This window comes from Lynx canadensis, chromosome E3 (genome assembly GCF_007474595.2).
Source record: "Lynx canadensis isolate LIC74 chromosome E3, mLynCan4.pri.v2, whole genome shotgun sequence".
Classification (NCBI taxonomy): Eukaryota; Metazoa; Chordata; class Mammalia; order Carnivora; family Felidae; genus Lynx; species Lynx canadensis.
In genome coordinates this window covers 15018380-15037134 of record NC_044318.1, presented here as the reverse complement: position 1 = coordinate 15037134, position 18755 = coordinate 15018380, and the positions used below count along the sequence as shown (strand labels likewise).

The 18755-nt window shown below is 45.1% G+C and overlaps 1 protein-coding gene across 2 annotated transcripts in view; it reads left to right on the top strand.

The window, feature by feature from the left end:
• The window catches only part of SYT17 (synaptotagmin 17), an 83370-nt gene that overhangs the window by 30419 nt on the left and 34196 nt on the right, over nt 1–18755 (top strand). For both annotated transcript variants that reach the window (XM_030301260.1, XM_030301259.1), the window contains exon 6: nt 18229–18349. In XM_030301260.1, the coding sequence (XP_030157120.1) occupies nt 18229–18349 (121 nt within the window). The remainder of the gene's footprint in view (nt 1–18228; nt 18350–18755) is intronic.

Below are 18755 nucleotides of genomic sequence, written 5' to 3'. Positions count from 1 at the left end.
GTATGAAATTGACAAATACTCCAAATCAGAGCCTTTTCCCCTCCTGGAGGGTTAAATATCCACATACCACTGATCACAGTGGTACTTATTTCAGGGTGTGTTTGTGGGCCACAAGAGGGCTCCTTGAGGCTCAAAGCACAGGGCACGATGTATGTATACAGTGGTGCCATATACAGAGTACAGCCCAGCCATCCCACAGATCCTCAGGCCAGAGTCAGCCCAGCCACTCCCAGTGAGGTGACCTGGGGCAGTTACTGATTGTCCTGAAAATAATGGTAATCTCTGACTCTTCCTGAGTCTTCCCATTGACCAGGGATTATATCGTTTTAGGGCTTTCCATATAAATTTGAAAATCACCCAGGAACTATCATTATCCCTATTTTCCATGAAAAAAAAAAAAATGAGGCACAAGGGTGCCTGGCTGGCTCAGCTGGTGGAGCATGGGACTCTTGATGTCAGGGTTGTGAGTTTGAGCCCCATGTTGGGGGCAGACATTACTTTAAAAAAAAAAATCTTAAAAATAGGTAAATAAAGAAAATAATGTTAAAAAATTAAAAAACTAAGGCACAGAAAGTCTGAAGTAACTTACCCAAGGCCATGCAGTTAGTGAATGGAGGAGTCTGCATTCAAAGTCTGGCATCTGCTCTTGGCCTCCACCCTTTCTCTCTCTCTGAAGGTCAGCTTCCTTCTATTTTCTATGGAAAATGGCAGGAAAAGCAAATGCGACCTCAAGAGTTGCAGTGAGGGTGGCATCTGATAATGCCTGTGGCGTTCGCACGGGCCCAGCCCATCGCAAGGCTTCTGTTGATGTGCACTCACTGCTGGTAAGCCCCAAGTAAATGTTGCTGGCAATCACTACCATGGGATTGTGCTAAAGTCTTCTTAGCCAAGGAACGGCTAAGGTCAAACTCAGTTTGACCAAGGAAATTAGAGCAACATGAGCCAGCAAGTGATTTGTCAACCCTGGGAGGGGTCGACGCGGTAAAGCTGGAGCTCTTAAGTGCCTGGCAGGTGGGTGGCCCTGGTGTCTCGTGGTAAGCTTCAGAGGCAATGCTGGGGCTCTGCTCAGAGAGGCAGAGGTTGAAGATTTCGGTGGACTGTCACCACTGACTGAGCCTGTACCAGTCACAGGTTCTGGGGCTACAGGCAAGAGTGAGACCTGGTCCCTTCCCTCAAGACTTGTCACTCGAACAAATAGTGAGCATCTGTCAATACGTCCTATTTCCTGACACCGTCCAAAGGAAGCATTTTCCAACGTGACCCCACCGAATCATACAAGCCTTGAGGGACAGCGATCATCCCCGTTTGACACCTGAGGAAACTGAGACTCCAGGCAATGAATGACTTTCCTCAGAAGTTCACGGAATAAATGGCGGAGCCAGGACTCGAACTTAGGTGACTCTGGAGCTCAGTACATCTTCATTTCCTGCAGCGGCCAAACAAGTCATGGCCATCAGTGACTAGGATGCAAAGTGAAAGAGTGGGACTGAGAGAAGGGACTTCGGTTCAAGCAGCCGCAGAACTGACTCTGGCCAGCTTGAGGGAAATGATACGTAAAATGATAACGGATTCGCTTGCTAACTGCTGGGCTCTCAGTTCTTCCCATATATTAACCCACTCAATTCTTTCTTGAGCTCTACATGACAGGTGTTCCTACTGTCCCGTTGTGCAGAGACAAACACGAAGGCTGAGGAGTTGGAGAACCTGGTAAATGGTGGAGCTGGCATTCACCAGCTCTCGGAGAAAACGGGGTAGTACAGAAAGGGCACTGGGACAGGGCATAGAAGCAAAGGAGGAATTGAACCGCGAGGCACCTGGGAAGCTCTGGGACCTTCTTGAGCACAGCTCCACAGACTTCTCCCGTGGGGTCCAGTGCCCAAGGTCAGCCCCACCCAAACCACAGCCAGAGTGCTTCTGATACCGGAATAAGCGGTGAAGGATGCCGAGTAGACAGAAACATTTGCTGTCTATAGCCACCCCCCCAAACTGAGGCTGAGAGAAAGTGCAATTTTTTTAATAACAGGGCTTTTGAGGGCAGCTGACGTAAGAGAGCAAAGTAGCTACAGGAATGCCTGTGCTTTTCTTGTTTTTTTCTAAAATTGATCACTAGGTGTATTAGACTCTTGCCATGTGCCAGGCCCTGGACTAGGTAAGAGGGTGGGCTTTGAAGTCTGACTGACCCAAGTTCAAATCCTGACTTGACCACATATACCTTCATCCATTCAGTAAATATTTACTGAGCTCTCAGGCAGGGCACTCATGTTATGGGGATACCCAGGCAGGGGATACTCATTGTGTGACCTTGGGAAAATTACTTGCCTTCTCTGAGCCTCAGTTTTCAGTGGGGGACAGTGGGGGTAAAAGCCAAAGAGCATAGTTGTCAAGAATGTACAATCTGGGGCGCCTGGGTGGCTCAGTCGGTTAAGCGTCAGACTTCGGCTCAGGTCATGATCTTGCGGTCTGTGAGTTCAAACCCCGCATTGGGCCCTGTGCTGACAGCTCAGAGCTTGGAGCCTGCTTCAGATTCTGTGTCTCCCTCTCTCTCTACTCTCGCCTGCTCACACTCTGTCTCTCTCTCCCTCTCTCCAAAAAAAAAAAAAAAGGCACAATCTGGAATCAGCCTCCTTAGACTCATACCCTATAAGCCGTTTTTACTCATAACACTTCTGACACTAAATGTATGGAGTGTTTTATTCACACCAACACATTCCCCGTTTGTCCAGACACCAACGGAGTATCCTACAACTTAGTTCAGTTCTGACACTCACTGCCTGGCGTTTGTTCAGATCCCACAGTTTAAGGGCTCAGTCTCACCAGACCGCCCCCATCACAGATGCCAATTGTAAGTCCCAGGTGTCCCCATACTTCTCACTGACCCAGCTATAAACTATGGGTTCTTTAGACCTCTGCCTCGGCTTCCATAATTTGCTAGGATTGCTCGCAAAACTCAGGAAGACACTTTACTATTCGTTTATTTTAAAGGATATAAACTCAGGAGCAGCTAAACAAAAGTGATGCATAAGGCAAGGTATTGGGTGGAGAGGGGCACGGAGCTTCTGTTCCCTGTCGGGGTCCACCATCCTCCCAGCACCTCGATGTGCTAACTCTAAACCCTGTTATTTAGGAAAGTTTTTTTGTTTGTTTTTTGTTTGTTTGTTTTTTTTAGTGGAAGTTTAATAACATAAGCATGACTGATTACATCACTGGCCATTGGCGATTGAACTCGGCCTCCACCCCCGCCCCTCCCCAGACTTCCAACCCTCTCATTGTGCTTTGGTCTCTCTAGCAACCAGCCTTCTTCCTGAAACTATGTAGGGAACCCCAGCCCTTAGTCATCTCATTAGCATACACAAGCCCTTCTTATCTCCCCAGAGATTCCAAGGGTATTAGAAGCTGTATGCCAGAAACAGGGGACAAAAATCCAAATATGTATCTCTTATTAGATCACACACTTGCTCTGCCCCCTGCTCACTGTGTGATGTCAGGCGCATGCCTTGACAATCCATTGTCTCCCTTTACTCATATGTGCAGTGGGGATATTAGTAGTCCCTCTCCCAGAGGGCTGTAGTGACGATCAAATGGGAGACTAAAGGAGAGCATTCAGAATTCTGTGCCTGGCACAAAGTTGCCAAGAAACACTGTATAATGTAAGAAGAAAAGGTGACCAGGAGTTGAATTCTGGGGAAGACTGTACTTAAGGGCCAAGGAAAAGGAATGAGAACAGTGAAGACCAAAAAATGGAAGCTAGGAGTAAGAGGAAAACCAGGAGGGACCCCGGTGATGCCAGCAACAGAGGAATTTAAAAAAGAGCTATTCTCTACTAGAATGTCATGGGGTATATATTTTGTCCCCCGTTTTCCCAGGAGGATAGGAAATGGGGCCCAGAGAGGTTCAGCAGCATGTCCAAGGCCACACAGTCAGGACCTGCTAGAGCTGGCATTGGAAGGTAGGTCTGTGACCTGATTCCTTTGCTTAATCTATCACCGTGTTAGTTTCCTGGAGCCGCCATCACAAGTTCCACAGATTCGGTGGCTTAACACCACAGGAATTTATTCTCTCTCAGTCCTGGAGTCTGGGAGTCCAAAATTAAGGTGTTGGCAGGGGTTCCTTTCTGGAGGGGCTGAGGGAGATTCTGTCCCATGCCTTTGTCCTAGCTTCTGGTGGCAGGCAGTCCTTGGCGTTCCTTGGCTTACAGACGTAGCACCTGGATCTCTTGTCTGTCATCACATGGTGTTCTTCTCTGACCACGTCTGTCTTATAAGGACACCAATTATGTTTGATTTAGGGCCCACCCCACTCTCAGGAACTGCATTACAGGGACCTTGACTGTCTTGCTCACTTCTGGGTCCTTGGTGTCAGGATAGTCGGGATAATCATTGAGTGCCTCCTGTATGCTAGCCCTGTGCCCTGCATGTGGTAGATAGTCTATAAGTAACTATTGACAGGATGCTCGGGCTGGATCTGAAGTTGGGTAGGTGTTGGGGAGACACAGAGAAGCAGAGGGGGACTTCCTACCCAAAAATGGAAAGAGCAGATGGAAGAAGGGTCTGGGGCTGGGCCCTCTTGGCTCAAAAGCTCTCCCTTAGCTGGCAGAACTTCTCCCGGCCACTTGCCCCTTAGTGCCCTGGCCTTTCCTGGGTGCTGCTCCTTCTACTTGAGGGAGACTCTCCCTTAACATAATTGTGTCCACTGTTAGTCCTTTGTTATGGATACTGGGTAGCTGGAGACAAGGCTTCGTGCTGTCACTTCAGGTTTGGGTCGATAGTGCCGCATGTTGTGAAGTGATCTCTGTTAGACCAGCCATCTTTGCTATAAGATGTTCTCTGGGAGTTCAGATTATGATAGAGTCAAGATCTCACTCTTTTTGAGATGCTTGAGTGGGTCTGAAGTATGTTGACTGAATTTAGATGGCCATTGAGTGCTGTACAGAAACTCTCCATATCCAAAGATTGAGCTTCTCTCCTATCTTCCCTGGAAAGTTTAGCTTCATTTGCAGGATATAAACAAATGTTTCTGTCCGTCAGCATTTATCAAGAGTCTGTTCTGTACCTGGAGGGATGGACAGAGTAATATAAAATTACGAAGTCATTGTCTCATGGGGCAGAAAGACAGGAGAAAAAAAGATGGTCACTACCTCAAAAATGAAAACAGAGCCTTACCTCACACCATATACCAAAATCAAGTCCAGATAGTCCAAGGATTTATGTTTGAAAGGCCAAACTTTTAGAAGGCAAAACAAGCAAACAAACGAAAGAAAAAAGAAAAAGAGAATATCTTTACAACCTTAGCATAACAAAGCATTTCTAAAAAAGCCATAAAGTGCAAACCATAAAAGAAAAAGATGGCTGTATTCTACCATGTTAAAATTATGCACTCTGCTCGTCAGAAAATACAGTAAAAAAAATTTTTTTTAACGAAAGCCACAAACTGGGAAGATACGTTTGTTATACACGTATATTCGTTTACTGGGTCTGTTGTAACAAAGTACTAAAAACTGAGTGACTTAAACAACAGAAATTTACTGTTTTGGAGGCCAGTAGCATAAGATCCAGGTGTCTGCAGGGTCATGCTCCCTCTGAAGGTTTTAGGAAGGATCTTTTCTAAGCATTATAACTTAGTTCCACATGGTACTGTCTCTAATATGCGTATCTGTGTCCAGATTTGTCCTTTTTATAAAAACAATGGTCATATTGGATTAGAGGTCCACCCTACTCCCATATGACTTCATCTTAACTAATTACATCTGTAAGGACCCTATTCCTAAATAAGGTCACATTCTGAGATCCTAGGGGTTGGGACTTAAACATGAATCTGAGGGTGGGGGAGAGACACAATTCAATCCATAACAACACATAACAGGTGGGTAGTTTAGTATCCATAATATTTAAAGGCCTTTTGTAAATTAATAAGAGAAAGACAAATACCCAATAGAAAATAGGCACAAAGAAATGAGCAGAGTCTTTTAAAAGTATAAATAGCCAATGAACGTGAAAGCAGCCAGGGAAATACAAAGTAAATCCAAAATAAGATACCCAGTGGACAGGAATACTTAGAATGGCTGACAGGAACAGGTAGACACATTCCGGTGGGAAATGTATGTTGTCAGGCAGCCGTGGGCATATAGCAGGGCATTGAACTCACCCAGAAAGACTGTCAACATTTTCATGCAAAAGAGGAAATGCAGTTAAATTAATATATGATTAGATATTCAGTCAAAGAAATACAAACAAAAAAATATTTCAGCAGCCCCACAGATCCCATACCCATGTGTTAAAATGTTAATGTTCGGTGCTGGTGACTTTGTGGGGAGATTTCTATCCTGCTGGTTGCCATGAAGTTATTTTAGCCCTTTGGGCTGGTCCGGCAGTTGATATTGAGCAGCATAAAAAATATTTGGATGTTTTTTATATATCTTGATATATTCTTTGACCCAGTAATACCACTGATGGGTTTTATTGGAAGGATGTAATCTGAAAGAAGAAAAATACCAAAGTGCTCAATTTTAGGTCATTAAAAATAACCTAAGTGCGTAGCAGGGTGCCTGTGTGGCTCAGTGAGTTGATTATCTGACTCTTGATTTTGGCTCTGCTCATGATCCCAGGGTCGTGGGATGGAACCCCACAATGGGCTCCATGCTGAGTGTAGAGCCTGCTTGAGATTCTCTCTCTCTCCTCCCCCTCTGCCCCTCTCCTCTGCTTGTGCTCTCTCAAATTAAAAAAAAAAAAAAAAAATTGGGGCACCTGGGTGGCTCAGTCCGTTAAGCATCCAACTTTAGCTCAGGTCATGATCTCGCAGTCTGTGAGTTTGGGTGCCATGTTGGGCCCTGTGCTGACAGCTCGGAGCCTGGAGCCTGCTTCGGATTCTGTCTCCCTCTCTCTCTGCCCCTCTTCCACTCATGCTCTGTCTCTCTCACTCTCAAAAATGAATAAATGTTAAAAAAAATTAAAAAAAAAATAACCTAAGTACCTAGCGATAGGAAAATGGTTAAAATAAGTTACAGTATTTCAGCCTAATGGAATATTCTGCATAGACATTAAAAATGAAACTTAAGGGTCTCAGTCAGGTTAGCATCTGCCTTCAGCTCAGCTCATGGTCTCAGGGTTCATGAGTTCGAGCCCCACATCGGGTGAGCTCGAGCCCCGCTTCAGAATTCTCTCTCTCTCCCTCTCTCTCAAAAATAAATGAAAAATAAGTAAGTAAATAAATAAATAATAATAAATAACTAATTAAAAATGAAGCTTTGTGGGTGCCTGGCTGGCTTGGTCAGTAGAACATGTGACTCTTGATCTTGGGGTCATGAGTTCAAGCCACACACTTGGGATGGGGGTGGGGCAGCAGTGGAGAAAAGGAAGCATTTGATGAAACGTGTAAAGTGCTGGGATTATCGTTGGATTTCGCTTTTTAAAAAATCCATTCCTATTTTAATTGTTTACACAGTAAATTAAGAGACAAAGGGTTTCTCCCAACACATGAGAATAAAGTCAGGGAAACACAGAGCAGGCTTCTTCGGGCCTCGTTAAAAGTTGTGTGCATACCTCTGAAACCCTCTGCTCGGTGAGCAAGGGCCAGAGCCAGAGCGCCATTTAGAAGCACTTAAAAGGACGAGTCTCAGGAGGAGAGCCAGGCTGTTGTTTTCCCCAGAAAGTGTCTTTTGTCCCAAATGGTTTTCTTTGATTTCCTTTTTATTGATTAGAATTTAGCTGTTTTCAAAGGCTGCAGGGAGAGCGAATTTTTGTCTGGGTAGAGAACGGAGCAGCGTTTGTACAAGCCGGCTGCTGGGGGGTTGCGGAGAGGATGGCTTCTGGATTCTTTTGAGTAATTTACAGATGGTCTATTTCCATCCTCCCAAGCCCACCCCACGTGGCTCAACCAAATTCAGCTCATCGGACTCTTAAAAAAGGAAACCAGGCCTGTTTATTTGTGACATTGCGTTAACATGAGAAAAGGTAGAAATGGCACCTGTCCCCTGGCTTTTGTCTGCCAACTCCGCTTCACTTCTCTTGAGGTCGGGGGGCAGGCAACAGACACGGGGCCCCCTCTCTGGACCGTGATGTAGTGGTAGCAGGCCTCCACGTCAGGGCTGCATAGCTCGTTCTCATGGTCATCTGGATTGAAGTTCCACCGTGTGTTGTGAAGGCATGGATAATGTCCTTGCCTCCATGGAGAACCAGAAAATATCAGATAAGGACAAAGTGCCTTTATCAGAAATAAAGTAGGTGCTGAAAACAAGCAATTGAGAGGGAGGGAGGCTCGGGGACTATTTTCAGCTGGGTGGTCTTGGAAAGCGTGGTTGAGGCGGTGATGTTTGAGTTGATGTTCCCAAGCTGAGGCAATAGCAGGTGCAAAGACCCTGTGGCAGGAATGGTCTTGTTTTCAAGGAATAGAAAGAAGGCAGATGGGGCTGGCGGGTGAGGTCTGAGGTGTAGGCTGGGGTCAAATTATTTAGAACCTGGCAGAGCAGTGGTTCCCAGTTGGGGGGTTTTGCCCTCGGAGGATGTTTGGTGATGTAGAGAGACATTTGGGGTTGTCACACTTGGGGGTGGTATGCTACTGGCATGGAGTAGATGGAGACCAGGGATGCTGTTAAACATCCTACAGTGCACAGGACTGCCCCCACAAGACAGAATGATCTAGCCCCAGATAGTACCGAGGTTGACAAATCTTGTTGTAGATGAGGCGAAGGACTTGTTATTGTTGTTGTTTTAAAGTTTATTTATTTAAGTAATCTCTCTACCCAAGGTGGGGTTCAAATCCATGACCCATGTGATCAAGAGTCACATGCTCTTCTGACTGAGCCAGCCAGGCACCCCTAGATTAGGCTAAGGACTTTGGATTTTATTCTAAGAGCAGTGGATGGAGGGTGTTAATTAGGGAAGCAAGAGAATGGCCCGGTTCTGTTTTCTTTTCTAAACCAGAGTGTTGGACCAAATTATCCAGCTCTGACATGCCAACCTTATCTGACTAAATTTGGGTGGGAGAAGGGAGACTTTATAGCCTTGGAGAATAAGCAATCTCCCAGAATAAGCAATCCGTTCTTCCTGGGGAGGCTGAGCCCACTTCCTGGGTTTTGTGTCGGGTGCTTGGGTTTCTGCTTACAGCAAAGAAGAAAGGCTCAAAGAGGAAGCAGAAGGATAGAAATTGTACTTGATATGTGGCTTCCAGCTGGTACTTTGGCCTCCTTCAATCTGGAGAAGAAGACCCAAGACAAGCTTAGCTGAGGTCGTGAATAGACTCTCGTCGTATCTATCGGAGAAAAATTCAGTCTTTGGTTGGTATTAACATTTGTCCAGGCTAGAATCATGGATACGAAGAGAATATTAGTTAATATTTCAGTACTGTTGATATTTTGGGCCAGATTATTCTTTGTTGGGGGGTTGGGGTGGAGGTATCCTGCACTTTTAGGATTTTTAACAGCATCCCTGGCCTCAACCCCCCACACGTCAGTAGCAACCCCCTCCCAATTTGTGACAACAAAAAATCTCTCCAGACATTGCCAAATGTCCCTAGAGGTGTGAGGGAGGGAAAAATTGCCCCAGGTTGATGTAAGTTTCAGGGGCCAGTACTTCATAGGTGTCCACAAAGATCACCATAAATTCCATGATTCTTCTGGGGAGGGTGGGGCAGGTTGGGGAGTTATTGAGCTAGATGGTCCTGCTTTTTCTGTTCTGTAATCTAAGTTCCTTACCATCTGGCCGCCGGTCAGCTTTCAAATTTAGCATCGGATATTTCTAGGGAGGAGGGACAAGGAAGATGCTGTCTTCAGGAATCCTCCAGGGACATTTTTGCCTTCAGATTGTTTAGAGCCTTAGTTTTTGATGTCTGAGTGGATGTTATTGTTCAGATGTGTCACACATTCTGGAACAAAGGCCCTGAGTTTAGTGAGAACCCTCCACTTTCTTGGGGGCTGGGCTGAGATACAACCTTGAGATCCCAAGCCCTGAAAATTATGGGACCTGTCATCATAAGTCACTCAAGAGAACAGCAATGGTTGACTTTCTCCACAGTGATTACTTCAGAATTATTTCTGAATATCAAATATTAAATTCTTGCCCCAAAATGTATTTCTCTCTCTTTTTTTAAATTTTTTATGTTTTTTTTTATTTATTTTTGAGAGAAAGACAGAATGTGAGCAGGGGAGATCAGAGAGAGAGGGAGACACAGAATCCGAAGCAGGCTCCAGGCTCCGAGCTGTCAGCACAGAGCCCAGACGCGGGACTCAAACCCACAGACCGTGAGATCATGACCTCAGCCGACATCAGACACTTACCCGACTGAGCCACCCAGGCGCCCCCTCTCTTTTTTTACTTGAAATGGAGGTTGAGGGTATCCACAGCACACACCTGTTCTGCCTGAGGGTGAAGCGAGCATCATCTTCCCCATTTAAAAAGCAAAGGAAAATATAAAAACCAAGAGTACAAATAAGTGGGGGTGATGTTATTTGTGAAGAGAATCCTCATTAATTTATTTAGAAATCCAAATTAGTAACCATCTTTGCCTGCTTTACTGTTAATAGCAAGTTACTTGGGACTTTATCTTTTGAAATCAAGAACTTCAGGACCAGAACAGCAAAGGGTAGTGGGACTGCAGTGCACAGTTCTGTTACTCGGGTCCATCTGCACGGAGTGTCTTTCCCTGAAATATTTCCTGGGCAAAATCCTACCTATCTTTTTTGTCCTAGTTTTATTGAGATATAGGTGACATATAACAATATGTAAGTTGAAGGTGTACAATGTCATGATTTGATATACATATATTTTGAAGTGATTACCATGATACAGTTAGTTAATACATCCTACTTACCTTTTTAAGTTTATTTATTTTGAGACAGAGAGAGAGAGAGAGAGAGAGCGCATGAGCAGGGGAGGGCAGAGAGAGAGAATCCCAGGCAGGCTCCCTGCTCAGTGCAGAGCCCAGCTCGGGGCTTGATCTCGTAAACTGTGAGAACATGACCTGAGCCAAAATCAGGAGTCCAACACTTAACCTACTGAGCCACCCGGGCGCCCCTCTCTTTTTTTTTTAAGTAATCTCCACACCCAATGGCAGGCTTGAAACTCACAATCCCAAGATCAAAAGTCGCGTGCTCCACCGACTGGGCCAGCCAGGTGCCCCCATCCTACTTATCTTGAAAGACTTAACTCGTGGGGCACCTGGGTGTCTTGGTCGGTTAAGCGTCCGACTTCGGCTCAGGTCATGATCTCATGGTCCGTGAGTTCGAGCCCCGCGTTGGGCTCTGTGCTGACAGCTCAGAGCCTGGAGCCTGTTTCGGATTCTGTGTCTCCCTCTCTCTCTGCCCCTCCCCTGTTCATGCTCTGTCTCTCTCTGTCTCAAAAATAAATAAATGTTAAAAAAAAATTTTTTTTTTTAAAGAAAGACTTAACTCGAGGGGCACACCTGGGTGGCTCAGTCGGTCAAGCATCCGACTCTGGCTCAGGTCATGATCTCACGGTTCGTGGGTTCGAGCCCCATGTCAGGCTCTGTGCCTGTGCCGACAGCCCAGAGCCTAGAGCCTGCTTCAGATTCTGTGTCTCCCTCTCTCTCTGCCCCTCCCCCACTCATGCTCTGTCTCTCTCTCTCTCTCTCTCTCTCAAAAATAAATAATAAAACATTAAAAAAATACTTAACTTGAATGCCTTCTCTGGGAAGTTCCCTGACCATGCCCCTCCCAAGAATGGGTTGTACTTTACTGTGTCTTGCACTAGGTCAGGTTTATGTGGCTCATTAACACTTAGGACCCATGATTTGTTTTCACTGAGGTAAAATTTACATAATGTCAATATAAACTTTTTGTTTTCAAGATTATTTATTTATTTAGAGACAGCAGAGGGAGAGGGGGAATCCCAAGCAGGCTTCACTCAGCACAGAGCCCGATGCAGGGCTTGATCCCGTGACCACGAGATCACAACCTGAGCCGAAATCAAGAGATGGTCGCTTAACGAACTAAGCCACCCAGGTGCCGCTCAATCTAACAATTTTAAAGTGTATACAGCTCAGTGGCATTTAGTACGTTCTCGGTGTTGTGTAACCATCACCTCTCTCTAGTTCCAGAATATTTTCATCATTCCAGAGGAGACCCATACCCACTAAGGAGTCACTCCCCATATCTGTCCCGCTAGCCCCCAGCCTGTCTCCTACAGATCCTAGCAACCACCAATTTGCTCTCTGTCAGTCTAGATTTACCTGTTCTGGATGTCTCAGAAATAGAATCATACCATAAGTGATTTTGTATCTGGCTTCTTTCAGCTACCATAATGTTTCCAGGGTTCAGCTACAAAATATTGTAGCATGTATCACTACTTCATTCCCTTTTATAACTTTCTGTCCTATGGTTATGCTACATTTTGTTCATCCATTCATCCATTGGTGGACATTTGGCCCACTTCCACCTTTTGGCTATTGTGAATAGTGCACAACCATGAACATTCACGTACAAGTTTTTCTGTTCTCTTGGGAGAATGGAAATACCAAGAAGAATTGCTGGGTCATGTGGTAACTCTAGGTTTATCCTTTTGAGGAAGAGCCAGACAAGTAGCACAGTGGTGACACTATTTTATATTCCCACCAGCAGCACCCAGGCTTCCAATTTCTCCACATCTGCATCAACACTTGTTATTTTCTGGTTGTTGTTGTTGTTTTTCTAGCCAACCTAGTGAGTGTGAGGCCACTGGAATTTTGATTTGTTTTTGTATCTTTCCTGCTCCCCACCCATAAGCCGAATTGTTGGTGGCATTGTACTTTTGTTACCAGCCACATTTTATAAGAGTTAATGAGCGGGCTGAGCTTGCCTCCTGTCCTTATTTATAATGTGATCTTGAGCACGTCACTCGGCTTCTCTGAGCCCAGATTCTTTCCTCTAACATGGGAACCTCCAGAGCTGTTGAGGGGCAGAAATGAGCCAGAGTCAGTGCCTGCCCCAGGGTGATTTCGCAATACAGGTTTGCCGTGATTATCACGATCATGATGTCCCGGTGCCTAGGACTGAGTAACTGTAGAATAAGTGTTAATTAAATAAATCAGTGAACCCTTGGATATTGCTCAACTAGCCCTCTTTTTTATTTCTGCCAACTGTTCCCTGAATTTGAGACAACTGTCTTGCAAATTGATCACTCCCAAGGTGAGGCAGAGAGAAGGAGTAGTGGATCAATGGGACCACTTCCCTTGGAAAAATACACCGTGAAAACCTTGATAGTTGTGTGTTGGAGGGGAGGGTGGGGGAGAGCTGGAGAGAGCAGCTCCTCATAACCTTCGAGGAGAAAGAGGAATAAAAGAGCTTTTTTTTTTTTGACATGAAAAACAATTTTCTTAGAAAGCGGAAGATAGAGGATGACACGAGCAGCTGCCTTGTTGAAGGTTGGTCAATGGCCCCCCCGAGAGGAAAAGAGCAACTCTCTTCACTCTGGAAAGGGCTTGAGGGCCCCTTAGGCGCTGAGAGCCCTGTAGCTGGCCTTGCTCCTTTTTCCATTTCCTGTAAGGACCTCTGGGGTGGACGTACTCCCACAGGTCAGCCTCTGGGCAGCTTTCTTTAGCTGCCATGGATCTTTCTAGAATCCACCTCTTAGCTCACTCCAGCCACTCTGGCCTTCATTCTCTTCCTGAATCTCTCCCTCTTCCCACCCCTCTGCCTGGTGTGTCCCCCTCTCCACCTCACTTCCATTAGGCCTTCCTCAAACCTCACCTCACAGAGGCCTTGCCTGAGCACCCTGGCTGACATGACGGCCCCCACATGTGCCCCACCAGTCACCATTCTCTTACCCTGCCTAGGATTTCATGCTTGCTTTTTAAATGTTTGTGTTATGTTTTTAAATGAAATATTTCTAACTTAAAAGAATAAAACAAATACCCAGGTAACCATGTCCGAGATCTGACAAATGCTAATAATATTCTTCCCTGTTTGGTTATTTCATATCTCCCCTTTTAATCAACTTTATTAAGGTATAATTTACATACGATAAATACATACATTTTAAATACGTAGCTTGTTGATTTTTGGCAAATGCATGCATGTAACTGCCACTATAATCAAGATACAGAGTATTTCCCGCGCCCCAGAAACGTCCCTCATCTCCCTACCCTGCTGAATTTTTCTTTTTTTTTTTTTTTAATTAAAAATTTTTTTCTTTAATTTTTTAATGTTTATTTTTGAGAGAGAGAGTCAGAGAGAGTGAGTGGGGAGGAGCACAGAGAGAGGGAGACACAGAATCCGAAGCAGTCTCCAGGCTCTGAGCTGTCAGCACAGAGCCCAATGCGGGGCTTGAACCCACGAATCATGAGATCATGACCTGAGCCGAAGTCGGATGCTTAACTGACTGAGCCACGCAGGCACCCCTCATATTCAGCATTATCTGAAATCACCTCATTTGTGACTTTTTTTTCTTTTAAGTTTATTTATTTATTTTGAGAGAGTGTGCGAGTGGGGGAGGGGCAGAGAGGGGGAGAGAATCCCAAGCAGGCTCTGCAATGACAGCATGGGGCTCAAACTCACGATCATGACCTGAGCCAAAACCAAGAGTCAGATGGTTAACCAACCGAGGTGCCCCCATTTGTGTCGTTTTTAGTGTTTACTCTCTCTCTGTCCAACCACAGTGTATGTTCATGGAGGCAGGGACTATGTTGTTCCCCACTCCTTGCATGGCATGGCCCACAATCAATCTATCAAGGTCATGATACTGTATTTATTATCCTTGTGTGTACATCTTTTTTTTTTTAATTTTTTTTTTAACATTTATTTATTTTTGAGACAGAGAGAGACAGAGCATGAATGAGGGAGGGTCAGAGAGAGAGGGAGACACAGAATCTGAAACAGGCTCCAGGCTCTGAGCTGTCAGCACAGAGCCCGACGCGGGGCTGAGCTCGAACTCACGGACCGCGAGATCATGACCTGAGCCGAAGTCGGCCACTTAACCGACTGAGTCACCCAGGCGCCCCATTTTTTTTTTTTAATTTTATTTTTTAATTTTTTTTTAACGTTTATTTATTTTTGAGACAGAGAGAGACAGAGCATGAGTGGGGGAAGGTCAGAGACCTTGTGTGCACATCTTGACACACAGTGAGGTACATTGATGGGGTAATTCCTGGAAATGGAACTATGGAGTCGACGGATATTTCCTTCTTTTGCTATCCTAAAAGAGACATCTATCCCCCTTTCTCTCTTCTAACCCGTGTCTCAGTCTGAGCACTGTTGCCATTTCGGGCTGGACCATTCTTTGTTTTGGGGGGCGGAGGGGGCGGTCTTGTACACTGCAGGATGTTGAGCAGCATTCCTGACCTCTACCCACTAGCTTCCCTAGCGTCCCCCACCTGAGTTGTGACAACCCAAAATGTCTTTAGACAGTGGAAAATGTCCCCGGGGGAGTTAGGGGCGGCAACATTGTCCGCATATGAGAACCACTGGTCTATCTCTGTAGGCTGATTTCCTGCCATACAGTTTTGTCCCTTGGTTGGGCCTATGTTTAAATGAATTACCCTCGATGACATTAGATGTGTTGAATTTATTTTTCACCAGCTCAGTGGACTGAAGTACACCTTATGATCCCTACCTGGAGAGCTGTATCATGAGTTGAGCAGCTGGTTAGTTGTAGAACCAGGGAAGTCTTTGCTCTAAGTCTACAAGGATATGAATGCTTCTCTCTGGAGAATTCTCTGCATTTCTCGCCTCAGGATAAATATGTCTGCAGAGTCAGGCTCTGAGGATACTGCGTCTTCCACGCCTTAAAGAACAAGGGGGAAACCCCTTACAGCTATGTATAGGGGCTGTCTGAACTTCCCTGATGAATCAGCACACTGAGTTGGCCATTCTTGTCTTTAAAAACCTGCAAGCTTGCCTGTAAAGCAGTGAAGGATAGATGGGGACATAGTGAAATGAAGCAGGCAGGTCCCATCCGGGGGTGGGGAGGGTGGGCTGCAGTGTGGCCAGATGTTACGAGGTGGGGATGTGGAGCCCAGCCTTGCCGGACCTTCATTGTTCAAGAAAGGCAAGAAATCCAGAACTTTTTTTGAAAGTGTGATGTCTTGATTCTTGATTTTTATAATAATTAGCAACTTATTATGTTTCAACTTGATGTGGGCCAAATGAAATACATCTATCTATAGGCTGACAGTTTGTAACCTCTGAGGTAATGTGTGAGGTTACTTCTTGTTTGGGGACTAACTCACTCAGCCCAGAAATCTTTTGGCTTGACTGTGGATGCAGTCAGCGCATGTTTATTGAGTATCTACCATGTGCCAAACTATGTTCCAGAGCTGCCGCTTGACGTAAATTTGCTGGAATGACTGATAACCGAGAGGGATAGAGATTATGGGTGGGCAGATGGATGGACAGAGTGATGAAAGAAGGATAGATGGATGATGGATGGCTGAAAGATGGATGGCTGATGGATGAATGAAAGATGGATGGATGATGTATAGAGGAAGGATGGATGAATGAATAAATAGATGGAGGATGGCTAGCTCATGGGTGGTTACATGGATGGATAAATAGATCAATCTGATCTTTTAGAGATATATACTAAAATATTATAGATAAGATAATATGATGTTTGGGAATTACTTCAGAATGATATGGGGAGTTGAATGAGAGTATAAGTAAATCAAGATAATTATTGAATCTGAGTGATGGTGGACATGAGGAGTTTCCTTATACTTTTTTGCTTTCTTTTGAATATGATTGGAAATTTCCCATACTAAAAATATTTGTTTTAATGTTCTTGTCATTTAGAGATACACTCTGAAGGATATACAGGTAAAATGACATCATGTCTGGGACATGGTTTAAAACTTTCAGCTAAAATTTTTTGCAAGTCGGGGTATAGATGTGCTATGCTCTGAATGCTTGTGTCCTCCCAAAATTTATATGCTGGAATCCTAACGTCCAGTGTGATGCTGTTGCAAGATAGGGCCCTTGGGAGGTAATTAGGTTATGAAGGTGGAGCCCCCTTGAATGGGATTAGGGGCCCACATTGCTTCCCAGTCCCTTCTACCATGTGACGGCACAACAAGAACCCTGTGACCCAGAAGATGGCCCTCACCCAACCATGCCGGCACCCTGATCTTGAACTCCTAGCTTTCAGGACTGTGAGAAGTTTTTGTGGTTTATAAGCCACCCAATCTATGGTATTTTGTTGTATGAACAAAGACAAGTACAGACTAAGACACGATGAAACATCCTTTAGCAAAATGTTGATCGTTGTTACCACTGGGTGGTGGGTATATAGAGATTCATTACACAGGCCTGTGTAAATCTGTATATGGTTGCAAGTTTTTACAATAACTTTTTTTTTTTTTTTAATGGGACAGAGAAGTGGGGCCTCCTATTTTCCAGGTACTTTTGGAAGTGTGGAATCAGGCTCTGGGTGAATTTCTCACAAGCATGGTAGTGTTGACATCAAAGGAATGGGTATTTAAAAAAAATGTTTTTTTTAACATTTATTTATTTTTGAGACAGAGAGAGACAGAGCATGAATGAGGGAGGGTCAGAGAGAGAGGGAGACACAGAATCTGAAACAGGCTTCAGGCTCTGAGCTGTCAGCACAGAGCCCGATGCGGGGCTTGAACTCACGGACTGCGAGATCATGACCTGAGCTGAAGTCGGTCGCCCAACCGACTGAGCCACCCAGGTGCCCCGGAATGGGTATTTTTTAACAAGGGATGTCACTGGCTGAGTGTTGCCATAGTGAGGCTAGAAGCCAGGGCTCTGTTGTGGACTCCAGGTTGAGAACAGATTTCTTGCCCACATAGGTGCTCCCACTTCTGTTGGGAGGCAGAAAAGCACAGTGGTCAGAGTGTCTGGAATCAGCCTCCCTGGGTCCAAACACCAGTGCTGCCATTTTCTAGCTGTGTGGCCTTGAACGTGGGATTTCACTATCCTGTTCCTCAGTTTCCTCATCTATTAAATGAAAGTTAATAGTAACATGTTACAGACTCATTGTGAAGATTGAACTACTTATTCCACAGAAAATGCTTAGCACGGTACTTGATATGTAGCATGTATTTATTGTCATTATCAGTGCTTTGTTGTTACTACTGCTAAGTATTTTAAGAAAAGAAAGAACTTTCTGAGATAGGTGGGATGATTGAGGGCAGAGGCTAAGAGAAGCCCAAGAAAGAGGCACCCAGTGTCAAACGATCAACCCACAGAAGCCCATTCATAAGCTGCTGGAATCACTTTCCTGCAAGCTAGGTACAAAAAGGAATACAAGAAAAAAGCAACTTCCCAACCATTTCTTTTCTCTGCAGAATGAGGTAGAGCTGGGGGAGCTGCTTCTGTCGCTGAATTATCTCCCAAGTGCTGGGAGACTGAACGTTGACGTCATTCGAGCCAAGCAACTTCTTCAGACAGATGTGAGCCAAGGTTCAGGTACAGTGCGACCCTTCCTTCCCCCTTTACTTAACGTAGCACCTTTGTTTGTTTGACATGGGGACTTGATTTTTTTTTTTTCCTGCATTTCTGAGACTATTAAGAAGACCCTGTGAGGGTAACCAAATAGCTTTTAGAACTAGGATGTTAGACCAAGAGGAAAAATAAAGAATCAGATGTCTCTTAGGATGAGGCAGGTAAATGATGCCATCTCAGTAACCCATCTGAACCGGGGATTTGACTGAGACCACGTGTGATAACTACTGACCTCTGCATGCTCTTTGTATACACGCAGCCCCAAGGAAGTTACTTGCCTATCCAGATGCTATGCCTGCAATGCAGATGCTATGCTCCAGGTGGCGGTAGTGTGCACTGACCACACCTTCTGGTCTCTGGGCGTGTGGGG